Below are 25,729 nucleotides of genomic sequence, written 5' to 3'. Positions count from 1 at the left end.
CCATGGAAACCCATTTCATGAAGTTCCCGAAGAACAGTTGTTGTGCTGCTGAAGTTGCTTCCAGAGGCAGTTTGGAACTTGGTTGTGGGTGTTGCAACTGAGGACAGACGATTTTTACGCGTTACGCGCTTCAGCACTCGGCAGTCCTGTTCTGTGAGCTTGTGTAGCCTACCACTTCACTGCTGAGCTGTTGTTGCTCCTGGACATTTCCACTTCAGAATAACAGCACTTATAGTTGACCGGGACAGCTCTAGCAGGGCAGAAATTTGAGGAACTGACTTGTTGGAAAAGTAGCATCCTTTGACGATGCCATGTTGAAAGTCACTGAGCTCTTCAGTACAGCCCATTCTGCTGCCAATGTTTGTCTATGGAGATTGCATGGCTGTGTGCTTGATTATGTATACCTGTCAGCAATGGGTGTGGCTGAAACAGCCGAATCCACTAATTAGAAGGTGTGTCCACATACTTTTTGGTCATGTGGTGTATATTAATATATATATACAGTGGAACCTTGACTTACGAGTTTAATTCGTTCTGTGACCGAGCTCGTAACTCAAATTGCTCGTATCTCAAATCAAATTTCCCCATTGAAATGCATTGAAATGCTATTAATCCGTTCCAGCCCGCCAAAAACCACACCAATTTTTTTTTAAATATACAGTATATATAAAAATATCTCGCGCTTTATATTTCACCTGTATGCAGCATACAAGTTGGCAGGATGGCCTGGACTGGAGGTACGCACACTTGACTCTAAAGTCTAAACTGTCCAGCCTGGGTTTGAATCCCGACCCAGCTATAACCTGTCATGGGTGAATCACAGGCAGGGTGATTCATCAATGTGTGTACCGCTAAACTGGGCGCCCCGTTTGCGTCCCATTAGTTGTTGGATGTTGAGGATCTCACCGTGTTTTCCACAAAGAGAAGGCGAGCTATCGCCGGCACTCTGAACAAGTTGTGGCCTGGCATGCTCTTCTCCTCTGCCGTTATATACGTCCTCCTCGGCACCTCGCTCATGTTTTTCGACGATTGCGTGTTTTATATCCAAGCACAAGTTTTATATAAAACACGACGATTGCGTGTTTTATATCCACAAGTTGTGGCCTGGCATGCTCTTCTCCTCTGCCGTTATATACGTCCTCCTCGACACCTCGCTCATGTTTTTCGACGATTGCGTGTTTTATATCCAAGCACATCATCCTCTTCTTCTTCTCAGTACCGTGTTTTCCACAAAGAGAAGGCGAGCTATCGCCGGCACTCTGAACAAGTTGTGGCCTGGCATGCTCTTCTCCTCTGCCGTTATATACGTCCTCCTCGACACCTCGCTCATGTTTTTCGACGATTGCGTGTTTTATATCCAAGCACATCATCTTCTTCTTCTCAGTACCGTGTTTTCCACAAAGAGAAGGCGAGCTATCGCCGGCACTCTGAACAAGTTGTGGCCTGGCATGCTCTTCTCCTCTGCCGTTATATACGTCCTCCTCGGCACCTCGCTCATGTTTTTCGACGATTGCGTGTTTTATATCCAAGCACAAGTTTTATATAAAACACGACGATTGCGTGTTTTATATCCACAAGTTGTGGCCTGGCATGCTCTTCTCCTCTGCCGTTATATACGTCCTCCTCGACACCTCGCTCATGTTTTTCGACGATTGCGTGTTTTATATCCAAGCACATCATCCTCTTCTTCTTCTCAGTACCGTGTTTTCCACAAAGAGAAGGCGAGCTATCGCCGGCACTCTGAACAAGTTGACGGCAGAGATACTGTACGTGCACGTCAAGATAACCACGTGACCGGAACCCACCTGGCGGCGTAAACTCAAAATAAAGAAACATGCGAAAACAAAAATGCAGCGCTATACGACAGAGATACTGTACGTGCACGTCAAGATAACCACGTGACCGGAACCCACCTGGCGGCGTAAACTCAAAATAAAGAAACATGCGAAAACAAAAATGCAGCGCTATACGACAGAGATACTGTACGTGCACGTCAAGATAACCACGTGACCGGAACCCACCTGGCGGCGTAAACTCAAAATAAAGAAACATGCGAAAACAAAAATGCAGCGATATACGACAGATACTGTACTTTCACGGAAAGATAACCACGTGACCGGGTGGCGAAAGCTCGTAACTCAAATCTCGGCTCGCATCTCAAAGCAATAAACCGCCCGAGCGACGGCTCGTATCTCGAAAAACTCGTAAGTTGGGGCACTCGTAAGTCAAGGTTCCACTGTATATCAAATGAATCCATCTTGAGTTCTCCAACCTTTAATGAGCAAAATAAACAACTGCTCGACATTTCGATCAGCACACAGACAACCGTGCATCCATTGACCTTTCTCAAGAGTAAAGAAAAACATTTCTACACTCCCCTTATATCAAGGGAAAAAGGGGATGGGGACACCAAATCCACCAATCAATGCCATTCTGGAACAAACTCGTGCCATTCAAATTTAAACCATAAATCAAACCAAAAACCGTTGAACCAACTGAAACACTTATTGGGATCTTAAATCAAAACAACCGTTAAATCAAATGTTAAATCGAACGAACTGCAACATAATTCAAATAGATCGATGTAAAACAAATAATCATGAATTATTATTTGCTTCAAGTGATGGTGGAAATTTAAATCCATTAAGCTAAACGGATATATTGTGAACTTAAAAGTAATGGTCTGAGCTACCGAACGACTGTGAAATAGTGTTAGAAAAAGGGGGTGAGAGGTGGGAGGGGTCGGGGGATGGAGGGGTGGGGCGAAATGTAAAGATGCATTATATAGTAACAATGGAAAGGGTGTTGGAGAGAAGGATAAGGAAGAAGGTGAAGATCGACGAAAGGCAGTTTGGATTTATGCCAGGAAGAGGAACGACAGATGCGCTCTTTATTGTGAGGCAGTTGCAGGAGAAGTACATGGAGAAGAGGAAGAAGTTGTTTCTTGGGTTTGTTGATCTGGAGAAAGCATTCGATAGGGTTCCACGCGAAGTATTGACATGGGCATTGAGGAAGTTAGAAGTGGAGGAATGGTTGATCAGAGTAGTGATGGCAATGTACAAAAGAGCGCGCACAGCTGCAAGGACGAAGGATGGGAACAGTGGTGAGTTTGAGGTGAATGTGGGAGTGCATTAGGGGTCGGTACTAACAACAACAACAACAACAACATGCATTTTAAAGGCCATTTTCCCTGCTAGAGCGGGGGTTAGCCTTGCGGTCCCCTTGACAATCTTCTCCATTTTGCCCTATTTTCTGCATCTCTCCTTGTTAACCCCCTTGCCCGCATTTCTTCTTCCACCATCTTTAGCCAAGTCTTTCTCGGTCTTCCCCGTCTTCTACTTCCTTCTACATTCATTTCCATCACTCTTCTCAACCAGTCACTTTCATCCTTCCTCAACACATGACCAAACCATCTCAACCTGTTCCTCTTCACAGCATCAATCACAGGCTCTATTCCCATCATCTTTCGCAATTCATCATTTGTCTTCTTCTCTCAACGATACTCCACACATCCACCGAACCATTCGCATTTCCACCCTTTCCAACCTTCGTTGCTGCTCTACGTTCATTACCCATGTCTCGCTCCCATAAATCATAACACTTCTCACACATGCAGCATACACCTTTCCCTTCAGCTTCAACGACACTCCCCTCATCATCAGCACGCCACTCAATTCCCGAAACTTCTTCCATGCACATCTCACTCGAGCAACCGTTGCCGAGTCTGATCCACCTTCTCCATTCAGCATGTCTCCGAGGTAGCAAAATGTTTTCACACCTTCCAGCTTCACGCCGTCTCCAAGATCCACCTCAACATTTCCTCCATCTGCAGCTCCCTCTGTGCACACCTTACATTTGAATGTCGCTGCCACACTGGTTAATGACCCTCTCAGACCACTACATTTTTGATGAACCCATTCAGCGCACATTGTACACTGAATGGAGCTCACTCCGACACCCATCCTACACACAGCACAGGGCCACTTCCTAGTTCTTTCCACCTCACCACATGCTTTACCACTTGCCATCACCTTCGTCTTTCCGATATGCACCTTCAGACCTTTTGTCTCCATACATTCCTTCCACGTGTTCATCTTTTCCTTCAGGCCATCCATACTTTCCGCAATCAACACCAGATCATCTGCATACAACAACTCCCACGGTAAACCCTCCTTTACGTTCTGAGCCAGCACCTCCATCACAGCTACAAATAGTAGTGGACTTAGTACCGACCCCTGATGCACTCCCACCTTCACCTCAAACTCACCACTGTTCCCGTCCTTCGTCCTTACAGCTGTGCGCGCTCTTTTGTACATTGCCATCACTACTCTGATCAACCATTCCTCCACTCCTAACTTCCTCAATGCCCATGTCAATACTTTGCGTGGAACCCAATCGAATGCTTTCTCCAGATCAACAAACCCAAGAAACAACTTCTTCCTCTTCTCCATGTACTTCTCCTGCAACTGCCTCACAATGAAAAGCACGTCTGTCGTTCCTCTTCCTGGCATGAATCCAAACTGCATTTCGTCAATCTTCACTTTCTTCCTTATCCTCCTCTCCAACACCCTTTCCAATACCTTCATTCCATGCTCCAATAACTTTATCGCTCGGTACGAGCCACACTCCAGAGGGTCACCTTTCCCCTTGTATAGAGGGACGAGGGTACTCAGTTCCCAATCCACTGGAATGCGGCCTTCTTTCACCACCAGTTTACAGATCTCTGTCATTCTCTTCACACCCCAACTTCCTGCTGCCTTCAACATATCTCCCACAACTCCCGTCGGCCCTCCCGCTTTTCTACCCTTCATTGCTTTTATCGCTTCCTCAACTTCCTTCTCAGTTATCTTCTCTGCCGGTCCTAAAACTGGGTTACTCTCTATGTTGCCATCCCATTCATTCTCTGTATTCAACAGCATTTCCATTTATCTTTTCCATCTTCCTTTAATTCCATCTGGGTCGACAACGATTTGTCCCACTTCATCCTTCAAGCAACTCACCCCCATCACATCACACCTCTCTTTCGCTATCTGCTTTGCAATCCTATTTGGTCGGTACTAAGTCCACTACTATTTGTAGCTATGATGGAGGTGCTGGCTCAGAACGTAAAGGAGGGTTTACCGTGGGAGTTGTTTTTTGCAGATGATCTGGTGTTGATTGCAGAAAGTATGGATGGACTGAAGGAAAAGATGAACAAGTGGAAGGAATGTATGGAGACAAAAGGTCTGAAGGTGAATATAGGAAAGACGAAGGTGAAGGCAAGTGGTAAAGCATGTGGTGAGGTGGAAAGAACTGGGAAGTGGCCATGTGCTGTGTGCAGGAAGGGTGTTGGAGTGAACTCCATTCAATGTACAATGTGTGCTGAGTGGGTTCATCAAAAATGTAGTGGTCTAAGAGGGTCATTATCCAGTGTGGCAGCTACATTCAAATGTAAGGTGTGCACAGAGGGAGCTGCAGATGGAGGAAATGTTGAGTTGGATCTTGGAGACGGCGTGAAGCTGGAAGGTGTAAAAACATTTTGCTACCCCGGACACATGCTGAATGGAGAAGGTGGATCAGACACGGCAACGGTTGCTAGAGTGAGATGTGCATGGAAGAAGTTTCGGGAACTGAGTGGCGTGCTGATGAGGAGGGGAGTATCGTTGAAGCTGAAGGGAAAGGTGTATGCTGCATGTGTGAGAAGTGTTATGATTTATGGGAGCGAGACATGGGTCATGAATGTAGAGCAGCAACGAAGGCTGGAAAGGGTGGAAATGCGAATGGTTCGGTGGATGTTTGGAGTATCGTTGAGAGAGAGGAAGACAAATGATGAATTGTGAAAGATGATGGGAATAGAGCCTGTGATTGATGCTGTGAAGAGGAACAGGTTGAGATGGTTTGGTCATGTGTTGAGGAAGGATGAAAGTGACTGGTTGAGAAGAGTGATGGAAATGAATGTAGAAGGAAGTAGAGGACGGGAAAGACCAAGAAAGACTTGGCTAAAGATGGTGGAAGAAGAAATGCGGGCAAGGGGGTTAACAAGGAGAGATGCAGAAAATAGGGCAAAATGGAGAAGATTGCCATGGGGACCGCAAGGCTAACCCCCACTCTAGCAGGGAAAATGGCCTTAAAATTCATGTTGTTGTTGTTGTTGTTGTTGTTGTAATGTACAGTCACGTGAAAAAGTAAGTACACCCCATGTAAAGTTTTGACATTTTCAACATATTTCAACATACAGCTATTTGATCTTCATTTCAACAATATTGATAGATAAAGGTGATATAACATAACAAATATCATGAAACATTTACATTTTGTAGTCCATTGTATAATTTAAATAAACATAAATGCAAATTTCGCATGTGGAAAAAGTAAGTACACCCTTGGCTCGAATAGGTGGTATTGCCCCCTTTGGCAGAAACAACCTCAAGTTGGCGTTTCTTATAGTTATAACTGTCTACCAGTCTCTGACATCGACTGGAAGAAATTTTTGCCCACTCCTACATGCAGAATGCTTTCAGTTGTGCGAAGTTTGAGGGGTTTCTTGCATGCACAGCTCGTTTCAAATCCCCCCACAACATCTCGATGGGATTTAGATCCGGGCTTTGACTTGGCCATTCCAGAACCCTCCATTTCTTTCTTTTCAGCCATTCCTTGGTGGATTTACTGGTATGTTTAGGGTCATTGTCATGTTGCAAGGTCCACCTTCGGTTGAGCTTCAACTTTCCGACAGATGGCCTCACATTATCCTCAACCACCCTCTGGTACAATGAATAATTCATAGTGGATTCTATGATGGTGAGCTGCCCAGGCCCTGGTGCAGCAAAGCTGCCCCAAACCATAATATTTCCACCACCATGTTTTGCAGTTGATATCAGGTTCTTGTTGTCAAATGCTGTCTTTGGTTTTCGCCAAACATGTCTTCTGGTACTGTGGCCAAATAGCTCTACCTTTGACTCATCTGTCCAGAGCACATTGTTTCAGAAGTGCTGGTCTTTGCCTAGGTGTTCATTGGCAAACTTTAGTCTTGCCCTGATGTTCTTTGTGGACATCAAAGGTTTCCTCCTGGCACACCTCCCATGTAGATCAAATTTGTGCAGCCTCTTTCTAATGGTAGACCCATGCACTTTGACATCAGCAGTGGAAAGAGCTACCTGTAGGTCCCGTGATGACATTCTGGGGGTTCTTAGAAACTTCTTTCAGCATCTTGCGGTCTGCTCTTGGGCTGAACTTGCTGGGGCGGCCTGGCCTGAACAATTTGGCAGTTGTTTGGAATCTTTTCCACTTGTAGGTGATCTTCCGGACAGTCGAATGATTGATTTCAAATTGTTTGGAGATCTTTTTAAATCCCTTCCCAGACTCGTAGGCATCTATAACCTTCTTTTGGAAGGCCTCAGAGAGCTCTTTTGATCTAGGCATGGTGACACCACACACTTCAACAACAAAGAGCAAACCAAACTAAATGTCTGGGATTTAAATAAGACAGGTTCCTCCAAGATTCTTTCCAACGATGTTCTAATCATTTGCACCTGAGCTGGTGCACCTGATTCTAATTTTAGGTATTTGAAGTAGTGATAAATGTAGGGGTGTACTTACATTTTCTACATGCGAAATTTGCATTTATGTTTATTTAAATTATACAATGGACTACAAAATGTAAATGTTTCATGATATTTGTTTTATTATATTAAAGCGCGGCGTTACGCGCGCTGCTTGCGAGCAAGGAGGAAGCGGACAAGTGGTAACTTATAAGCGTCTTTATTTCAGGAGCTCACTGTAACACTGGCGCGCTCCGGGCTGCGCGCCCGGTGTATATCATGAGGCCACGCCTACCCCTCGGGCGTGGCCACCGCCCACTTGGTACGCGGAATGATGTCACCACGCCAGTGGGCTTTTGTGTCCGCCACACGCGCCCCCCAGAATTCCCGCGCACCTGGAGGGCCAGTTTGCGGGGCAGACGAATGACCCGGCCGAAGCGCCCCCTGGCGATCGGCGGCGTCCGGGGTGCAGGGATGCCAGGTGGGATGCCCCTGGCTGCCCCTGGGATGGGTGCAGGACCGGGGGGCGGCGTGGCGGCGGTGCCGGGGGTCCGCCCGCAGGGGGGCGGCCCCGACGTGGGGGTCGGGCCACTGGTGGTGGATGGTCCACGTCGAGGTGGGCCGGCTTGAGGCGGTCCACCGAAACGCAGTCAGGAGTACCGCCGATGTCCAGGGTGAAGTGCTTCGCCCCGGTCTCCAGCACGCGGAAAGGCGCGTCGTACGGGGGCCGCAGTGGTGTCCGGTGGGCATCGTGGCGGACGAAGACGTACTCCGCCGTGCGAAGCTCCGGGGCGACGTGCGTCGGTGGGTGCCCGTGGCATGCCGTTGGCACCGGGGCGAACCTCTGGGCGGTCTCTTGCAGAGCAGAGCGCTGCTGTGCCGTGGACCATGGTGCTGTGGAGTCGGGGAGGAACTCGCCCGGCATCCCAGCAGTTGCCCGAAGACCAACTCCGCCGCGGATGCGCGCAGGTCCTCCTTGGGCGCCGTCCGGAGGCCCAGCAGGACCCAGGGGAGCCTGTCGACCCAGCCGCCGTCGCGGAGGGTGGCCCAGAGCGCGGCCTTCAATGAGCGGTGAAATCGCTCACACAGGCCGTTAGCCTGGGGGTGGTAGGCCGTGGTTCGGTGCAGCCGGACCCCGAGCCCCCCTGCGCGACCGCCACCCAGAGCTCCGAGGTGAACTGGGGGCCGCGGTCGGACGAGATGTCTGAGGGGGCGCCGAACTGGGCGACCCAGGTGGCGATGAAAGCCTGCGCGACATCGGCCGCCGTTGTCGACGCCAAGGGCACGGCCTCCGGCCACCGGGTGGTGCGGTCCACCATGGTGAGGACGTAGGTGAAACCCTGCGAGGGGGGCAGAGGTCCCACCAGGTCCACGTGGACGTGGTCAAACCGGCGTTCCGGCACCGTAAACGGGGCCAACGGGGCCTGGGTGTGCCGGTGCACCTTGGCGCGCTGGCACGCGAGGCACGTCCTGGCCCAGCCGCGGACGGCCTTCCGGAGGCCATGCCAGACGAACTTGTCGGCGATCAGCCTTTGGGAGGCCCTCGCGCCCGGGTGGGACAGGCCGTGGATGGCGTCAAACACCTGGCGCTGCCAGCCCGCGGGCACGATTGGGCGAGGACGCCCGAGGGAGACGTCGCACAAGAGGGCCGCGCCCGCGCCGTCGAACGGCACCTCGGTGACGCGGAGGCCAGTGACGGCGGTCCGCAAGGCCTGGACGTCGGGGTCAGCGGCCTGGTCCGCTGCCATCCGGGCATAGTCGATGCCGAGGTGGACTGCGTGGGCGATGGCCCGGGAAAGGCAATCCGCCACCGGGTTGTCCTTCCCCGCGACGTGCTGGATGTCCGTCGTGTACTCGGACACGGCCGAGAGGTGACGCTGCTGCCGGGCCGACCATGGCTCGGTGACCTTGCCCATCGCGAAGATCAGCGGCTTGTGCTCGACGAAGGCAGTGAACGCACGGCCCTCGAGCAGATGGCGGAAGTGCCTGACCGCCAAGTGAAGCCCGAGCAACTCGCGGTCGAAGGTACTGTAACGGCGTTCGGGCGGGCGAAGCTGCCGGCTATAGAACGCCAGCGGTTGCCAAGCTCCACGCACCCATTGCTCGTGCACCGCGCCCACCGCGTAGTCCGAGGCATCGGTGGTGAGGGCGATCGGTGCATCGGGCGCCGGGTGCGCGAGCATGGTGGCGTTAGCCAAGGCGAGCTTCGCGCCCGTGAACGCCGTGTCCATCTGCTCGGTCCAGGTAACGTCGCCTTTGCCCGGCTTACCTCAGAGAGCTTCGTGCAGGGGGCGCAGGAGCTGGGCGATACGGGGCAGGAACCGATGGTAAAAGTTCACCATGCCCAGGAACTCCTGCAGCCCTCTGATCGTGCGGGGGCGCGGAAACCCCTTCACCGCCTCCACCTTGGCCGGCAGGGGGACGGCTCCGTGCCTGGTGACACGGTGCCCCAGAAAATCGATTATGGCGGCGCCGAACCGGCACTTTGCGTGGTTCACAATCAGGCCATGCTGGCCCAGGCGTTCGAAGAGCGTGCGGAGGTGGCGTAGGTGCTCTTCGCGGGACGCGCTGGCGATGAGGATATCGTCCAGGTAGACGTAGACAAAATCCAAGTCGCGCAGGACGCTGTCCATCAGTCGCTGGAACGCCTGAGCCGCATTCTTCAGACCGAAGGGCATGCGCAGGAACTCGAAGAGTCCGAATGGCGTGATGACCGCCGTCTTCGGGACGTCCTCCGGCCTGACGGGGACCTGATGGTAGCCGCGTATGAGGTCCACCTTCGAGAAGAAGGACATGCCCGCCAAACGGGCGGAAAAGTCCTGAATGTGGGGGACGGGGTAGCGGTCGGGAGTCGTGGCGTCATTGAGACGGCGATAGTCCCCGCACGGTCGCCATCCCCCGCCGGGCTTCGGCACGATGTGCAGCGGCGACGCCCAAGCGCTCTCTGAGCGCCGAACGATGCCGAGTCGCTCCAGGGTAGCGAGCGCCGCTTTTGCCACCGCCAGCTTCGTCGGCTCGAGGCGGCGTGCCCGGGCATAGACCGGTGGCCCGACGGTGGGGATGTGATGGGCCACCCCGTGCTTGACGGCCCCCGCCGAGAAGGTGGGCCGCGTGAGGGCCGGGAAGCCGGCGAGGAGGCGGGTGAATGCGTCCGCTGCCGGAAGCGTACAGACCAACGTGGCCGGAACCGAACCGTTCGGCAAGCTGCTCGTTGAGCTGCTCGCCGAGCTGGGCAACGCACAAGCGAGCGAGCTGAACGTCTCGGCCTGGACAAGACGTCTGCGCTTGACGTCGACCAGGAGCCCATTAGCGCACAGGAAGTCCGCGCCAAGCAGTGCCATGGGCACGTCGGCGGTGACGAACGTCCATCGGAAAACCTGCCCTCCGAACCGCAGAGAGAGTCAGCGTTTTCCGTACGTACGGATGGGCGTCCCGTTTGCGGCAAGCAGCGCGGGGCCCCCACCCGCGGCGTGCTTGTCTGATGTGCCGGCGGGAACGACACTCACATGCGCTCCCATGTCGCACAGGTAACGGCGCCCGGAGAAGGTGTCCGTTATGAACAGCAGGCTGCTCGAACGGCCGGCGCTCATCGCCACTATTGAGCACCGGCCCGGGCGTTTCCCGACCTGTTGAAGGAGCATGGCGAATGACACTGCCGAGCTCCGTGGCCGAACTTGGCGTGGAACCAGCACCAGGTGGTGGAGCTGGAGGAGCGCGGCTGGCGCCGCCAGGCCGGTGGAGTTGGCGGGTTTCCCCGCGGTGGCGGTTTTCGCCGCGGCGGTGGGCGGGGCGTGGCGGCGGTCACGAGGTGCGTATCAGCATGCTGCGTATGCTGTATAAGCTGATGCTGTGGATCAGCAGCATCAGCAGCATCAGCAGCATTAGCAGCATCAGCAGCATTAGCAGCATCAGCCACGAGGGCCGTGACGGCCACGCCGACTCTCGCCCGCGTGTCCGAAGCGGTGAAGTACTTGTCCGCCTCGGCCGCCAATGCTCGGGGTTCCGTTAGCCCGGTCCCGGCCAACGCGAGGCGAACCTGCGCTGGAAGTTGGCGACGGAAAAGCGCCCGGAATAGAGAATCGGGGGCTTCGTCGCCCAACAGTGACAGCATATGGTCCATTCGGTACGACGGGCGCGTGTCACCGAGCTCGGGGAGATCCAGGAGGCGGTCGGCCCGTGCGTCGTCCGTGAGGCCGAACGTGGCTAGGAGTAGCCGCTTGAGTGCCTCGTACTTGTGGCCGTCCGGTGGGTGGCGAAGGACGGACACAACTCGAGCGGCCGTGCCGGGCCCGAGGGAGGCGACGACGTGGCAATAGCGCGTGTCATCGCCGGTGAGGCGCCGAAGCTGAAATTGGGCTTCGGCCTGGACGAACCAGACTTCGGCCTGAGCCTCCCAAAATTCGGGAAGTTTGATGAAGTTGGCCATGGCAATGGCGTCGCGTGTGGAAGGATCGCTCCGGCAGATCCAACGTCGAGGGGGTCACCAGTAAAGCGCGGCGTTACGCGCGCTGCTTGCGAGCAAGGAGGAAGCGGACAAGCGGTAACTTATAAGCGTCTTTATTTCAGGAGCTCACTGTAACACTGGCGCGCTCCGGGCTGCGCGCCCGGTGTATATCATGAGGCCACGCCTACCCCTCGGGCGTGGCCACCGCCCACTTGGTGCGCGGAATGATGTCACCACGCCAGTGGGCTTTTGTGTCCGCCACAATATCACCTTTATCTATCAATATTGTTGAAATGAAGATCAAATAGCTGTATGTTGAAAAAGTCAAAACTTCACGTGGGGTGTACTTACTTTTTCACGTGACTGTACATGAAATGGCACTTTTCCATTGCACAGAACGGTACAGTTCGGTACGTTATTTTAATCCCTGTGTCGTTTTTCCATCGTACAACAGAACCGTGAAAATAGGTGGAGTTATCTGAAGTGACGAAAAAAAACGCGACCGCTGTAGTGACGTAATTACCTCCGTCACCAAAGGTGGATGGAGGTTATGTTTTCACCCCTGTTTGTTTGTCCATTTATCTGTTTGTCTGTGAACAAAATATCTCAAAAAGTTGTGGACGGATTCGGACGAAATTTGGCAGAGATATAGCGTATTTGACCAGGACGAAATTTGTAGATTTTGGTGAAGATCCGGATTCGGATCCGGGTACTAGAATCTTTTAAAGTGATTCTTCACCATTCATGGGAGATGGGGCCAAAAACGATACATAGCAGGATATCTCAAAAAGTTGTGGACGGATTTGGACGAAACTTGTTGGACCGGTTTGGTGTGTGACAAGGAAGAATCGTTTCAATTTTGGTGAAGATCCGGATCCGGATCTGGCTAGTAGAAGTTTTAAAGTCATTCTTCACCATTGGGGGATTGGGCCAAAAACGATACATCGCAGGATATCTCAAAAGGTTGTGGACGGGTGATTTTGATTAAATGTGATTCTGTATTGTGATTTTCTGCTCTTCTCTGGGATATAAATAAATAAAATAACCACATTCAGAGGCCATTTCCCCCCGCAAAGCGGGGGTTGGCCTTTTTCGGGCACCGTGGTTGTTGTTGTTTTTTGGTCCCCTTTTTGAAGCAATGTTTTACGGCCGGATGCTCCTTTGGGACACACCCGGCACAAAAGGCAAAACACAATAACCTTTTGGTTGTACCCGTGTGAAAGACCTGTTGCGAGGCTTCGCCAAGATCGCATCCCTTTTTGGTAATAATCTGTCCGGGTAGCCATTGGTCTTCGGTACATCTTGTAGATGTTTTACCTCACTCCTTTTATATTTGATTGTCGATGGTAAATCACGTGCTCTTTTAAGGAGGATGTGCATAACAGCTCGTTTGTGGTCCATGGGATGGCAAGAGTCAAAATCCAAGTCAGTGTGAGTGGGTTTCCTGTAAACAGTGATGTTCAAATTTCCTCGAGGACCCCTTGTCACCCAGGTGTCCAGGAAGGCGATGGATCCATTCCGTTCCTTTTCAAGGGTGAAACTGATGGAAGGAAAAGTTTTCCCAATAACCTCATGTATGTTGCTAACTGGAAAAGTCTACGTCACGATACCATACACTTGGCTGTGTTATGAGGGATGGGGTGGTACATTCCTCCAACTCTTCCATCACCATGTTTGCTACCACAGCAGATACAGGTAGCCCATGGCGGTATCAAACACCTGTTTATAATATATCCCGTTAAAAATGAAATAAGTGGAGGACAGGCAAGCACTGAGCAAATGACACACATCTGTGTGATTTAACATGCCACCCGCCTGTTTCCAGCAATCGTCATTTAATAACCGCAGTCCGGCCACCTCTACCGCCAGAGCTATGGGCACGTTGGTAAACAAAGACACCATATCGAAGGACACCATGGATTTGTGCGGTTTGATGGTCACGTGCTTCACTTTCTGAGCAAAATCCGAGCTTTTGCGTAAAGTTCCCTCCGTTTCTCCCACCAAATGCTTGGGAATGTTGGAGAGAAACTTGGACAAAGCATAGGATTGTCCATTGATGCATGAGACAATGAGACGAAGTGGACCTGGTGATAGTGAGGCTGTATGCCCTGGTGATAGTGATGGGGCTAAAACCGATATATAGCACGATATCTCAAAAAGTTCTGGACAGATTCGGGTGAAACGTGGTGGACAAGTTGGGTGTGTGACAAGGACGAATTGATTCGATTTTGGTGAAGATCCGAATCCGGATATGAGAGTTTCTCTTAAGTGATTCGTCACCATTGAGTATTAGGGCTAAATACGATATATACCTCTACCATGATATTTCAAAAAGTTGTGGATGCAATATGACAAAAATTGGTGGATGAGTTGGTTATGCGACAAGAACAAGCCGATTTGATTTTGGTTCAGGTGTGGATTCAAATCGGGTCTATCAGAGGGACACAAAACCTAAACTGTTCAGCCTGGCAAGGGTATGCACTCCACCGGTGCCGCTGTAGTTTGTGTTGTAATTACATATTTTAATTGCCATTGATTTTTATTTTTTATTTTTTTTGTATACAAGATCGAGGGTCGTGAAAGAGCTAACATTAATCACACAAAAAAAAACGGACACATAAAACATATAAGGTGAGCAGTGGACAAGATGAGGAGAGAGAGGGAAGGATACAAGTACAACATTTGAGAGCAGGGACATCGGGAGATCTTTGGGAGGGAGAGGGCTTGGGGGGAGGAGGCGTGGGAAGGGGGGGGGAGGGGTGGGAGAGGTATAAAACACATGGACACTGCTAGGACTTCCAGGAAAGAAGTTGGTATTTCAAAAAAGTTGAATCTGGGGTGCATTCCATAAATACATGACACATGCATTCCATTAATAATATCAATCTGACATCTTGTCCAATTGGTATTTTTTGTATCAATCAATGCACTGCAGTTGTTGTTGATTACCATTGGAGGGAAATTCTGTGAAAGTCCAGCAGGTTGACAATCTTAGCATTTCTTGCACGATGCAGGTGGATATAATGGTGATGCCAGTGTCTTGTTCAAAATATAATAATGGATGAAACATTACATTCAGATCGTATTATATTTCTCGATACTCTGCCATGTTGGTATGCTTTATATAATTATTTTTGCAGGTACATGGATTTTTTCCCCATCTCCTCCAATACCAGTTCAAAGCTACGGTTTGAAAAGACCGCCAACTACTTTGAGGCCGAGGCAGCACCTGAGCGTGCAGCGGCACTCCTGCCTCGTGGTCGCCTCATTGCTGTGATTACGAGTCCAACTGATAGGGCATACTCTTGGTACCAGGTACATTTGAGGGTCTCTTCCTTTATTGAATGTGGCACAAAAATTAACATAATTTACATATGATTTTTTTCCTGCTGATGATGGATTTGATCTCCATTTTCCCAGAGAACTTACAAATGGGGCTCCATTTGAGTGGCAGATCTGAACTGCTTGGAATCAGACAGCACGACTTGTAAATCTAGTTATGTTATTATTTGGCTTACAGGGCCAAGTGGCCTGAAAGCCTATTGTTATTAGGTTTACATGTAGAGGAATACCTATTAAAACGCCCATAGTTTTAATTATTATACCATAATACCACCATGAGGGTTCTTTGGTTTAAATTTTTATTAAAACAGTTTATTTATTAGAACGGTTTTAATTATCCCATTGTAGCGGCTACCGCTGGGTTTTCACAATCGCCTTGCACCTATCAAGGACGCGGAGCGATCACCATGCCGGGCTCATCCAGGACGCCCGGGCAGGCCCGCGCTCAACTTGCCAGGCCTCGGTCGGGACGCCCAGGCATGCCCTCAACTTGCCAGGCCGCAGCCAGGACGCTGGGCCACGCCCCCTCTCGCCTTTCCTGGGCAAACGCTCCGGGATAATATGTATATATATTGCTGCCCGATAAACGGGCTTTTCAGAGTGCCTGAGTGTTTGGTTTGATTAAAGCAACTCGGATGAATTCCAGCTTTTTGTCGCGTCCATTCTTCCGATCGACGTGGGAGCCCCAGCTCCTTCATTGGTGACCTACCGACATGGACACGGCAGTCGCCCGTAAACTGCCTACCTTCTGGGAGGCTCACGCGGCGGTTTGGTTCGCACAGGCGGATTCCCTGTTCGCCCTGCGAGGCATCACGGCCGACGACACCCGCTTCCACCATGTGGTAGCAGCGCTCGGTTCGGCCACCGCGGCCCGCGCCCTGAGCCTCCTCGAGAGCCCGCCAGCCGCTGACAAATACGGCGCGATTAAGAAGCTTCTCCTCGACGCTTTCGCCCTCCCATCGGCGGAACGCGCACGGCGCCTGCTCGAACTGCCCGAGCTCGGCGACACGCGCCCTTCCGAGTGAATGGACTACATGCTTTCACTGCTCGGCGAGCACTCTCCGGCATTCCTGTTCCGGGAGCTGTTCCTCCGTCAGCTGCCTAACCCGGTACGCCTCGCCCTGGCAAGCACGACGATCACAGATCCCCGGGCCCTTGCCAGAGAAGCCGACAAGATCTCCGCCGCAGGACAGCGCATCGCAGCGGCGACATGGGACCCACCGCCGTCCGACGCAACACCCATGGCGCCCGAGCACCCGGCACAGTCGACGACCGAACTGCCGACGCAATTGGCGGCCGCTACAACGAGCCGACCACCTCCAGCACGACGACCGGGGCCTCCACCTGATCAAGCGTGGTGTTACTATCATGCCAGGTTCGGACAGAAGGCCCGGACATGCCGACCCCCGTGCACCTTCGGCAGGCCGGGAAACGGCCGGGCCGGCGTTCATTACCAGCCATGAGCGCCGGCCACACGGGCAACTTACTGTTCATCACGGATAAAGCGTCCGGACGGCGCTTCCTGTGCGACACCGGCGCCCAACTGAGCGTCATACCCGCCTCTGACCAGGACAGGCAATCCGCGGTTTGCGGCCCCTCCTTGGTTGCGGCCAACGGATCGACCATCCGCACCTTCGGCCCGCGCAACGTCACCCTCTGCTTCGGCGGCCAACGCTTTGCTTGGACGTTTGTAACCGCAAACGTGCCCATGGCTCTGCTAGGCGCCGACTTCCTCTGCGCACACGGACTGCTGGTGGACGTCCAACGGCGTCGTTTAATCAACGCCGAAACCTTCAGCTCCCTGGTATGCACATTGAGCAGCTCCGCGCCGACCGAGCTGGCATGTGCCGTCCCGGCGGCGAACGGGTTTGCTCGCCTGCTCACGGAGTTCCCGGCCCTCACGCGGCCGACGTTTTCGGCCGTCGCAGTACGGCATGGGATCGAGCACCACATACCAACCACGGGCCCGCCGGTCTACGCCAGGGCCCGCCGCCTCGACCCAGCCAAGCTCGCCGTGGCGAAGGCCGAATTCGACGCGTTGGAGCACCTCGGCATCGTGCGGCGCTCCGATAGCGCGTGGGCCTCGCCACTGCACATCGTGCCAAAGCCGGGGGGTGGATGGCGCCCGTGTGGCGACTACCGCCGTCTCAATGACGCTACCACCCCCGACAGGTACCCGATCCCGCATATCCAAGACTTCTCCGCCCGTCTGGCGGGACGGGTCATTTTTTCGAAAATTGATCTCATACGGGGATATCACCAGGTACCTGTCAGGGCGGCCGACGTCCCTAAAACGGCAGTCATCACGCCGTTCGGCTTATTCGAATTCTTGCGGATGCCGTTTGGTCTCAAGAACGCGGCTCAGGCGTTCCAGCGCTTGATGGACAGCGTGCTGCGTGACCTGCCGTTCCTTTTCGTTTACCTGGACGACATCCTCGTCGCCAGCACGTCCCGGGCCGAGCACCTCCTCCACCTCCGAACACTGTTCGGGCGCCTCAGCGAGCACGGCCTCATCGTCAATCCGGCCAAATGCCACTTCGGCACGACGGCCGTTGATTTTTTGGGCCACCACATCACCAAGAACGGGGCCGTGCCGCTGCCAACCAAGGTCGAGGCCATCACCACGTTCCCGCGTCCCCGCACCATAAAGGCCCTGCAGGAATTCCTGGGAATGGTGAATTTTTATCACCGCTTCGTGCCCCGCGCTGCTCAACTCATGCGGCCCCTCTACGAAGCCCTCCGGGGCAAGCCGGCCAAGCACGACATCGCCTGGTCCGCAGCAATGGATGCGGCCTTCCAAAGCTCAAAGCGGGCCCTCGCCAACGCAACACTGCTCACTCACCCGGTGCTCAACGCTCCCATCGCCCTCACCACGGATGCCTCCGACTACGCGGTGGGCGCCGTACATGAGCAATGGGTGAACGGGGTTTGGCAGCCACTCGCTTTTTTCAGCCGGCAGCTCCGGCCGAACGAGCTCAAATACAGCACGTTTGACCGGGAGCTCCTCGGTCTACACCTGGCCGTCCGCCATTTCCGCCACCTCCTGGAGGGCCGACCTTTCACGGCGTTCGTCGACCACAAGCCGTTGGTTTACGCCATGGCCAAGGACACGGAGCCGTGGTCGGCCCGCCAACAGCGCCACCTCTCCGCCGTGTCGGAGTTTACCACAGACATCCGGCACGTCGCCGGCAAAAACAACGCCGTGGCCGACTGTCTTTCCCGGGCCAGCGCGAACGCGGTCCACCTGGGCGTGGACTTTGCGCTTATGGCGGCGGACCAAACCACCGACACCACGGTGCAAGCCCTCCGGGCGGCGGACACGGGCCTCCGCCTGGCCGACATCCCCTTCGCGGACACTGTCCTGCTCTGCGACATCTCCCAAGGCCAGCCTCGCCCCATCGTGCCCGTCACCTGGCAACGCCGCATCTTCGCCTCCCTCCACGGCCTTTCCCACCCGGGCCGGAAAGCTTCCCAGAAGCTGGTTTCGGCGCGATTCGTCTGGCACGGCCTTCGTCGGGACGTCCGCGATTGGACCAGCACCTGCACGGCCTGCCAACGGGCCAAGGTCCACCGACACACCCAGGCCCCGCTGGCACCTTTCACCGTGCCCGAACGACGTTTCGACCACGTCAACGTGGATCTGGTGGGCCCCCTCCCCCCGTCATGGGGGTTCACACACCTGCTCACCATGGTGGACAGGACCACCAGGTGGCCGGAGGCCGTTCCCCTCGTCTCCACCACCACCACCGACGTGGCGCAGGCTTTCATCGCCACCTGGGTCGCCCGCTTCGGCGCACCGGCGGACATCTCGTCAGACCGCCGACCACAGTTCACCTCTGAGCTGTGGGGCGCAGTCGCCCGCAACCTGGGGGTCAAGCTCCACCGTACTACGGCCTACCACCCCCAAGCAAACGGGTTGTGCGAGCGATTCCACCGCTCCATGAAGGCCGCGCTCATGGCCGGCCTTCAAGACGGCGGTTGGGCCGACCGGCTGCCGTGGGTCCTTTTGGGCCTCCGCACGGCCCCCAAGGAGGACCTCCAGGCATCCACCGCCGAGCTTGTCTATGGCCAGGCGCTACGCGTCCCGGGCGAATTCGTGCCAGACGCTACCAGTCCCTGGTCCGCAGCTCACCAGCGCTCGGACCTCCAGGAGGCCGCCCGACGGTTTGCCCCCGTGCCAACATCCCACCACGGTGACCCCCAGTCCTACGTCGCCCCAGCACTTCGCACAGCGGAGTATGTTTTTGTGCGTCACGACGCACATCGGGGGCCACTCCGGCCGCCGTACGACGGGCCCTTCCGGGTGCTGCGACGGGACGACAAGTCGTTCGTCATCGACATTGGCGGCAGGTCGGACCGGATTGCGGTGGACCGCCTCAAGCCGGCGCACGTGGACGTCGACCACCCACCACGGGTGGCCCTTCCGCCGCGGCGAGGCCGCCCCCCGTCCACGGTGCCCCCCACTCGACCGCCCACCACCACACCGGACCCCCTCCCACGACCCGCCAGGGGTCGCTTCGGCCGGGTCATCAGGACCCCCCTCAAATTGACCCTGCCGGTGCAAGTCGATTCTGGGGGGACGTGTGTAGCGGCTACCGCTGGGTTTTCACAATCGCCTTGCACCTATCAAGGACGCGGAGCGATCACCATGCCGGGCTCGTCCAGGACGCCCGGGCAGGCCCGCGCTCAACTTGCCAGGCCTCGGTCGGGACGCCCGGGCATGCCCGGGCAGGCTCGCCCTCAACTTGCCAGGCCGCAGCCAGGACGCTGGGCCACGCCCCCTCTCGCCTTTCCTGGGCAAACGCTCCGGGATAATATGTATATATATTGCTGCCCGATAAACGGGCTTTTCAGAGTGCCTGAGTGTTTGGTTTGATTAAAGCAACTCGGATGAATTCCAGCTTTTTGTCGCGTCCATTCTTCCGATCGACGTGGGAGCCCCAGCTCCTTCACCATAATATTAAAACTCCCGCACTTCTTCTTCTTATTCTCCACCCCTTTGTTACATGTCCGAAAATTGTAAAATTAAAATTAATGTTCTCTGCAACTGTTGGTCCGATTGACACATTTTCACCGATTGGCGAAACATGTAGAATTTTATACTGCTAATTATGACATCATATGTCACGTGGTACGGACGCCATCTTGGAAAACACCTTCAACTTTGCCCCTCTGCTCAATGGAAAAAATTGAGTCAGTGCTCATTCTGAAGAACTCTGCATTGGGACCAAAAATATGTTTATTTAGGATGTTAAAAGTGCTAACGTTACGAGGTTAGAATTCGACAAATAGAACCCTTGATGCCACGAACATGATATTTTTTGTGCATGACCGAAATAAATAAATAAATCAGAATCCAAAAATTTTCGACGTCATATGTCACATATGATAACTCGGTTCGGCCGCCATATTGTTTTTCGTGCAAAACACTAAAACCACTTTTTCTCCATAACGGCTGAACAGATCGAGCTCAAACTTTGCATGCATAATCACATAATGGCAAACAAAAAGATATGGGGTGATGATGTCATATGTCACATGGTTTCGGAGTTGTGACGATTTTAAGCATAAACGTTAAAACCTAATCCCTCCATCATTTCTGGAGATATCGAGTGGAAACTTTATACAATTGTTCCCCATGTCGGGAAATTAAAACGTTATTTAAAAAGTTGTGAAAAGTCAAATGATTTGGCTGCAATAAATAATTGAATGAAAGTCTTTAAAAGCTTATATCTCTTGAACCGCTGCATTGATCGACTTGAAACTTTAATGTAATGTAGCTGTCATCAAGCGGAATAAGTGTTTAAAATTTCAACAGGATTGGTTGTATGGTCGGTCTGGAAGCCAGAAGTCGTTATTGTTGGAAGAAGAAGAAACTCAACACTTTTCTTAGGACATCTAAATGATTGTGCCACTGCCATTTTTCGAATTTATTTCCTTTAAAAATCATTTTCTCTGCAATAGTTCGACCGAATGACAGGAAGTTTTCACCCTAGGAGCGCCTCGGCCTGTACAATATTTTAATGGTAATTATGACGTCATAGCTCACGTGGTACGGACGCCATCTTGGGAAACCGAAAAACTTTGCACCTCCATCTCAAAAAGTGCTGCACAGACAAAATTGAGACATGTCTCATTGTAAATAACTCTACATGGAGAATAACCCTTGTGAATGATGATGTCATAATTCTACAAGTAAAAAACTTCATCTGATCAGGATGAAAATTATTGAGCATCATCTCGGTATAAATTGATGTAGAAAAAAATATTATAATGACGTCGTAGCTCACGTGGTTCAGCCGCCATATTGGTTTAAGGGAAAAGCCTTAAAAAACACAACACCTTTTTTCTCCGAAACGGCTGAACAGAGCGAGACCAAACCTTACATGCATAACTGCATACCCATGGCGAACAAAAAGTTCTGAGATGATGACGTCATAGGTCACATGGTTTGGGATTATATAATTTTTTGAAGCATAAACATTTAAAACCTAGCTCCTCCCTCATTTTGATCATATTTAGTTGGAACTTCAAAAATGTGTTCCACATGTCTTCGTGCTAAAACGACCTTTTGGAATTTGCGATTGGTCACATGGTTTGGCAGTGATAAATAATTCAACGGGATTCTTAAAAACCTTGTATCTATTGAACTGCTTCATTGATCGACGTGAAACTTTAATATAATGTGGAAGGGGTCAAGTGGAACAAGTCTTTAAAATTTAAACATGATTGGTTGTTCGGTTTGGCAGCCATAAATAATTGAAGGAAATATTTATTTATTTTTATCTTGAACCGCTTGATTGATCAACGTGAAACTTTAAACGAATGTAGATTTTGTCAAGTGGAACAAGTGTTTAAAATTTCAACGTGATTGGTTTTACGGTCTAGAAGGTTGCAGTTGTTATTGTGTGAAAAAGAAGAAATTTTACATTTTATCTTCTCCAGCGATGTGACTTTTCAGTGTACCTTTAATTCTGATGAAAGTGGGGTTGTATGAAAGTGGAGCTGTAGCAAAGCGGGGTTGTACCAAAGTGTATCCAATGAAAGCAGGGTTGCAGCAAAGCGTGTCCAATGAAAGCGGACTTGTATCAAAGCATGTCCTAAGAAAGTGGGGTTGTATCAAAGCGTGTTCAATAAAAGCGTGCCCAATGAAAGCCGGGTTGTATGAAAGTGGGAAGGCGGAGAAAACTGGTCATCACTGCCAGCAGTTATAAAGTGGCAGCTCTAGTTGTTAAGATTATTATTGTAGTTCTGTCATTTTTTTGTGCCTGGAGATTGTCAAAAACGATAAATCTGATCAACTTGAAACCTTTGGAGCTGTTAGACCCTAATTTGACTTGGCGCATATCATTTTTATGACATCTTCGGTCACGTGATTTGGCTGCCATCTTGGATTTATCATAAAACTACAAAAAATTATTCAAAACCACTGAACGAATCGAAGCGTATTTTGTTAGCATGTGTTCGACTACCCATGGGGACAAATGCTTGCAAAAAAAATAAGTCATCAGCCACATGTTTGGTCACCATCATGGATTTAAGCAAAAGAAAAAATATCTTTTCTCCAGAACCGCTCAACAGATCAATCCGATACTTCATAAGTATGATCGTCCACTCATGGGGAAAACATTTTGCGAACTATGACATCATCAGTCACATGGTATGGTGGCCATCTTTGATTTAAGGAAAATATATTTGAAAATCTAGATCTCCAGAACTGCAAAACAGATCAATCCGAAGTTTCATATGTATGATCGACTACCCAGGTGGAAAACATTTTCTGAACTATGACATCATCAGTTACATGGTATGGTGACCATCTTGAATTTAAGTAAACCCTTTGCACATCTTTCTTCAAAACGGCTAAATGCATCGATGCGAAGTTTCATAAAAAATGATCATCTCCTCATGGGGAATCATTTTTCTGAACTATGACATCATCAGTCACATGGTATGGTGGCCATCTTAGATTTTAAAAATAACTTTTAAAATCTTCTTCAAACCCACTTAACCGATCCAAACCAAACTTTACAGACATGATCGACTACCCATGAGGAAAATTTATTGAAAATGATGACACCATCAGTCACGTGGACTTATTCTGCCCTTATTTTGTCTATACCCTCCTTTATCTTAAACACCTGCCCTGGAAGCCTGTCAATACTGCTCGCAGTTCCAGTCATTATTGTTATTTTATTTATATTTATCATCATTATTATTATTATACTGGGGAGGAGGGAGGAGAGGTACCCAGCACTGCCCGGGTGGGTGAGATTTTCCTGGCGTGGGTTTTGGGATGTGTTGGACATTGAAAAAGCTATGGAGTTATTGGCCTCATGGTGGTTACCTTTTGCCTGCGGGCCGGCAGCAGCACTGCCTGACACTACATCTCAATATCCACTTTATAGCGGCCTCTGGTGGCCTTGAAACGGCCTTCTAGGCCAAAGTGCAGTAGCTTAAAGCCTTACCCAGATTCTGAAGAACCTACACCCAAAATGTGGAACCCCAAGGTGGGTTCGGCCATGAAAGAGTAACAAACTCTGAAAGAGTAACAAAGAGCACAAACGAATAGACAAACAAACACACAATAATGAATGAATGAATGATCGTTTTAAGGCCATTTTCCCCGCTAGAGCGGGGGTTAGCCTTGCGGGCCCCATGACAATCATGGTTCCCTGTTTGAGGCAATGTTTTTATGGCCGGATGCCCTTCCTGACGCCAACCCTTGGTCACGCTCTTACGATGCGCAGGGATACGGTGTGCCTATTCTAAATTGGGGTACACACCGTGATCATTCATCCCAGCAAGCTGGTACTCAAATTTGCCGACCTCGGAAGAATGACAGGCTGAGTCAACCCCCCTGGCGTTAATTCAGCGATCGACCGGGATTCGAACCCAGGATCCTAAGATCCAAAGCCGGCACCCTAACCACTAAGCCAACACCAGGCTAAGCCAACACCAGGACAAACAAACACACAAACATTTGAAATTATTTAGAAGATTGATCCTGGCAGGTGGGTGCACAAATGACTCGATCAAATTGGCTGCAAGCAAATATGTTTCAATTGTCAGACAACAATGGAATGAAATAATATTCTATCATTTTGTCAAATAAGTTTTCCTTCTGTTTCAGCAAAACCTTCAATAACTGTTTGCTTGTACTCTCGTGGATTCTTCCCCCAAAAGTAGAATATACTAGTACACTCGTTTATATCCAATTTCAGCATATTTTGTTGAAAAGTGCACTTGATGAAATGTGTAACATCTTTCAGATCAATTTCTTTAAATATCAGTTAATTTGCTTGTGTATTCACTGAAATTATTCCTTATTGGAATGAAAGATTATCATTGCTGATTTACATGCTTTCATTGCACATAACTTCAGCAAATTTATTACTCAGTTCGTGTCATGTGGGATTTCATTGCTTAATTAATCCTAATATTGAATCTTTTTTTTTTCCTTATAAATTCCATTGCATGGATAAAGGAGAGTGCTTGTGAATTAATCCTCTGCTTATATGCAATTTTCTTTTACACATTTTACTGATGACTTGTGGGAATTCAGAGTTATTAGCCACTACTTGGAGCTTGAATCCATGCCTGCTTTGTTAACATATTGTTACGTGTTCCTCCCCGACCCCCTGGTCACGGTGTTCCTCCGAATCCCGAGAGGAGCCCCTGCAGAAAAATATGTTATTCTGTGTTAGAAATTAATAGTGAAACCGCACCAATGATTTTAAACGAACAAATGTTGTATTAAAAATCACACACAAGAATAACGGTACAACCAATAGCAATCCAGAGTGCACTCTATATATTTTAGGATGGTACCATCAACTAAAGTCAGATAACTCACTGCGCTCCACGGGAGTGCAAAAAGGACACTCCTCAATGTCTCTATAACCTTCTCCAAGGCGAAGTTGATTCGCTCCAGCGATCGCTAGACCGATGTCCAGTCGAAACCCGAATCCCGCTGTCCAGTCGAGACCCGAATCCCGTACAGATGGCAATGGCAGTCACACAGCCGAAACTGTATAAAGGTGCCCTCCAGAGGAGCACGTCCACAGCTCAATCAGCAAACCGCAACGTAATTGGAGACGACGCGTCGCACACACACATCCCCGACAGACGATAGGATGTGGAGAAGAGCTGACGCGTAGCAAAGCCTTTGCCGGTGAACGAAGCACGAGGTTCAAAATGGCCGACGGCTCTTACTTGAGTCGATGCGACGAGGCAAGGATTCGTCGGAATCTCAGCCTAAACCTGACGACCCAGATTTCTCAATCCCAGTGATAATACCTATCGCAGGATGTCCTTTCAAGGAACTCAAAATTCCCTCGCGACCTTCGTTAGACAACGCTCGTTACAGAGCTCAACGTCACGCGTCTTGTCCGACTTGGCTCGCCATGCCTCTTTTTCTTTTCCT

The 25,729-nt window shown here is 51.1% G+C and overlaps 1 protein-coding gene across 1 annotated transcript in view; it reads left to right on the top strand.

Annotated features, from left to right (window-relative positions):
• Positions 1–25,729, top strand: part of LOC137432431 (bifunctional heparan sulfate N-deacetylase/N-sulfotransferase 2) — a 493,706-nt gene that overhangs the window by 395,694 nt on the left and 72,283 nt on the right. The window contains exon 13 of the mRNA XM_068124366.2: positions 15,102–15,276. Within this exon, the coding sequence (XP_067980467.2) occupies positions 15,102–15,276 (175 nt within the window). The remainder of the gene's footprint in view (positions 1–15,101; positions 15,277–25,729) is intronic.

The sequence above is a fragment of the Myxine glutinosa genome, chromosome 8 (assembly GCF_964187855.1).
Source record: "Myxine glutinosa chromosome 8, kmMyxGlut1.1, whole genome shotgun sequence".
Taxonomy (NCBI): domain Eukaryota; kingdom Metazoa; phylum Chordata; class Myxini; order Myxiniformes; family Myxinidae; genus Myxine; species Myxine glutinosa.
This window is presented reverse-complemented; position numbering and strand designations above follow the sequence as displayed.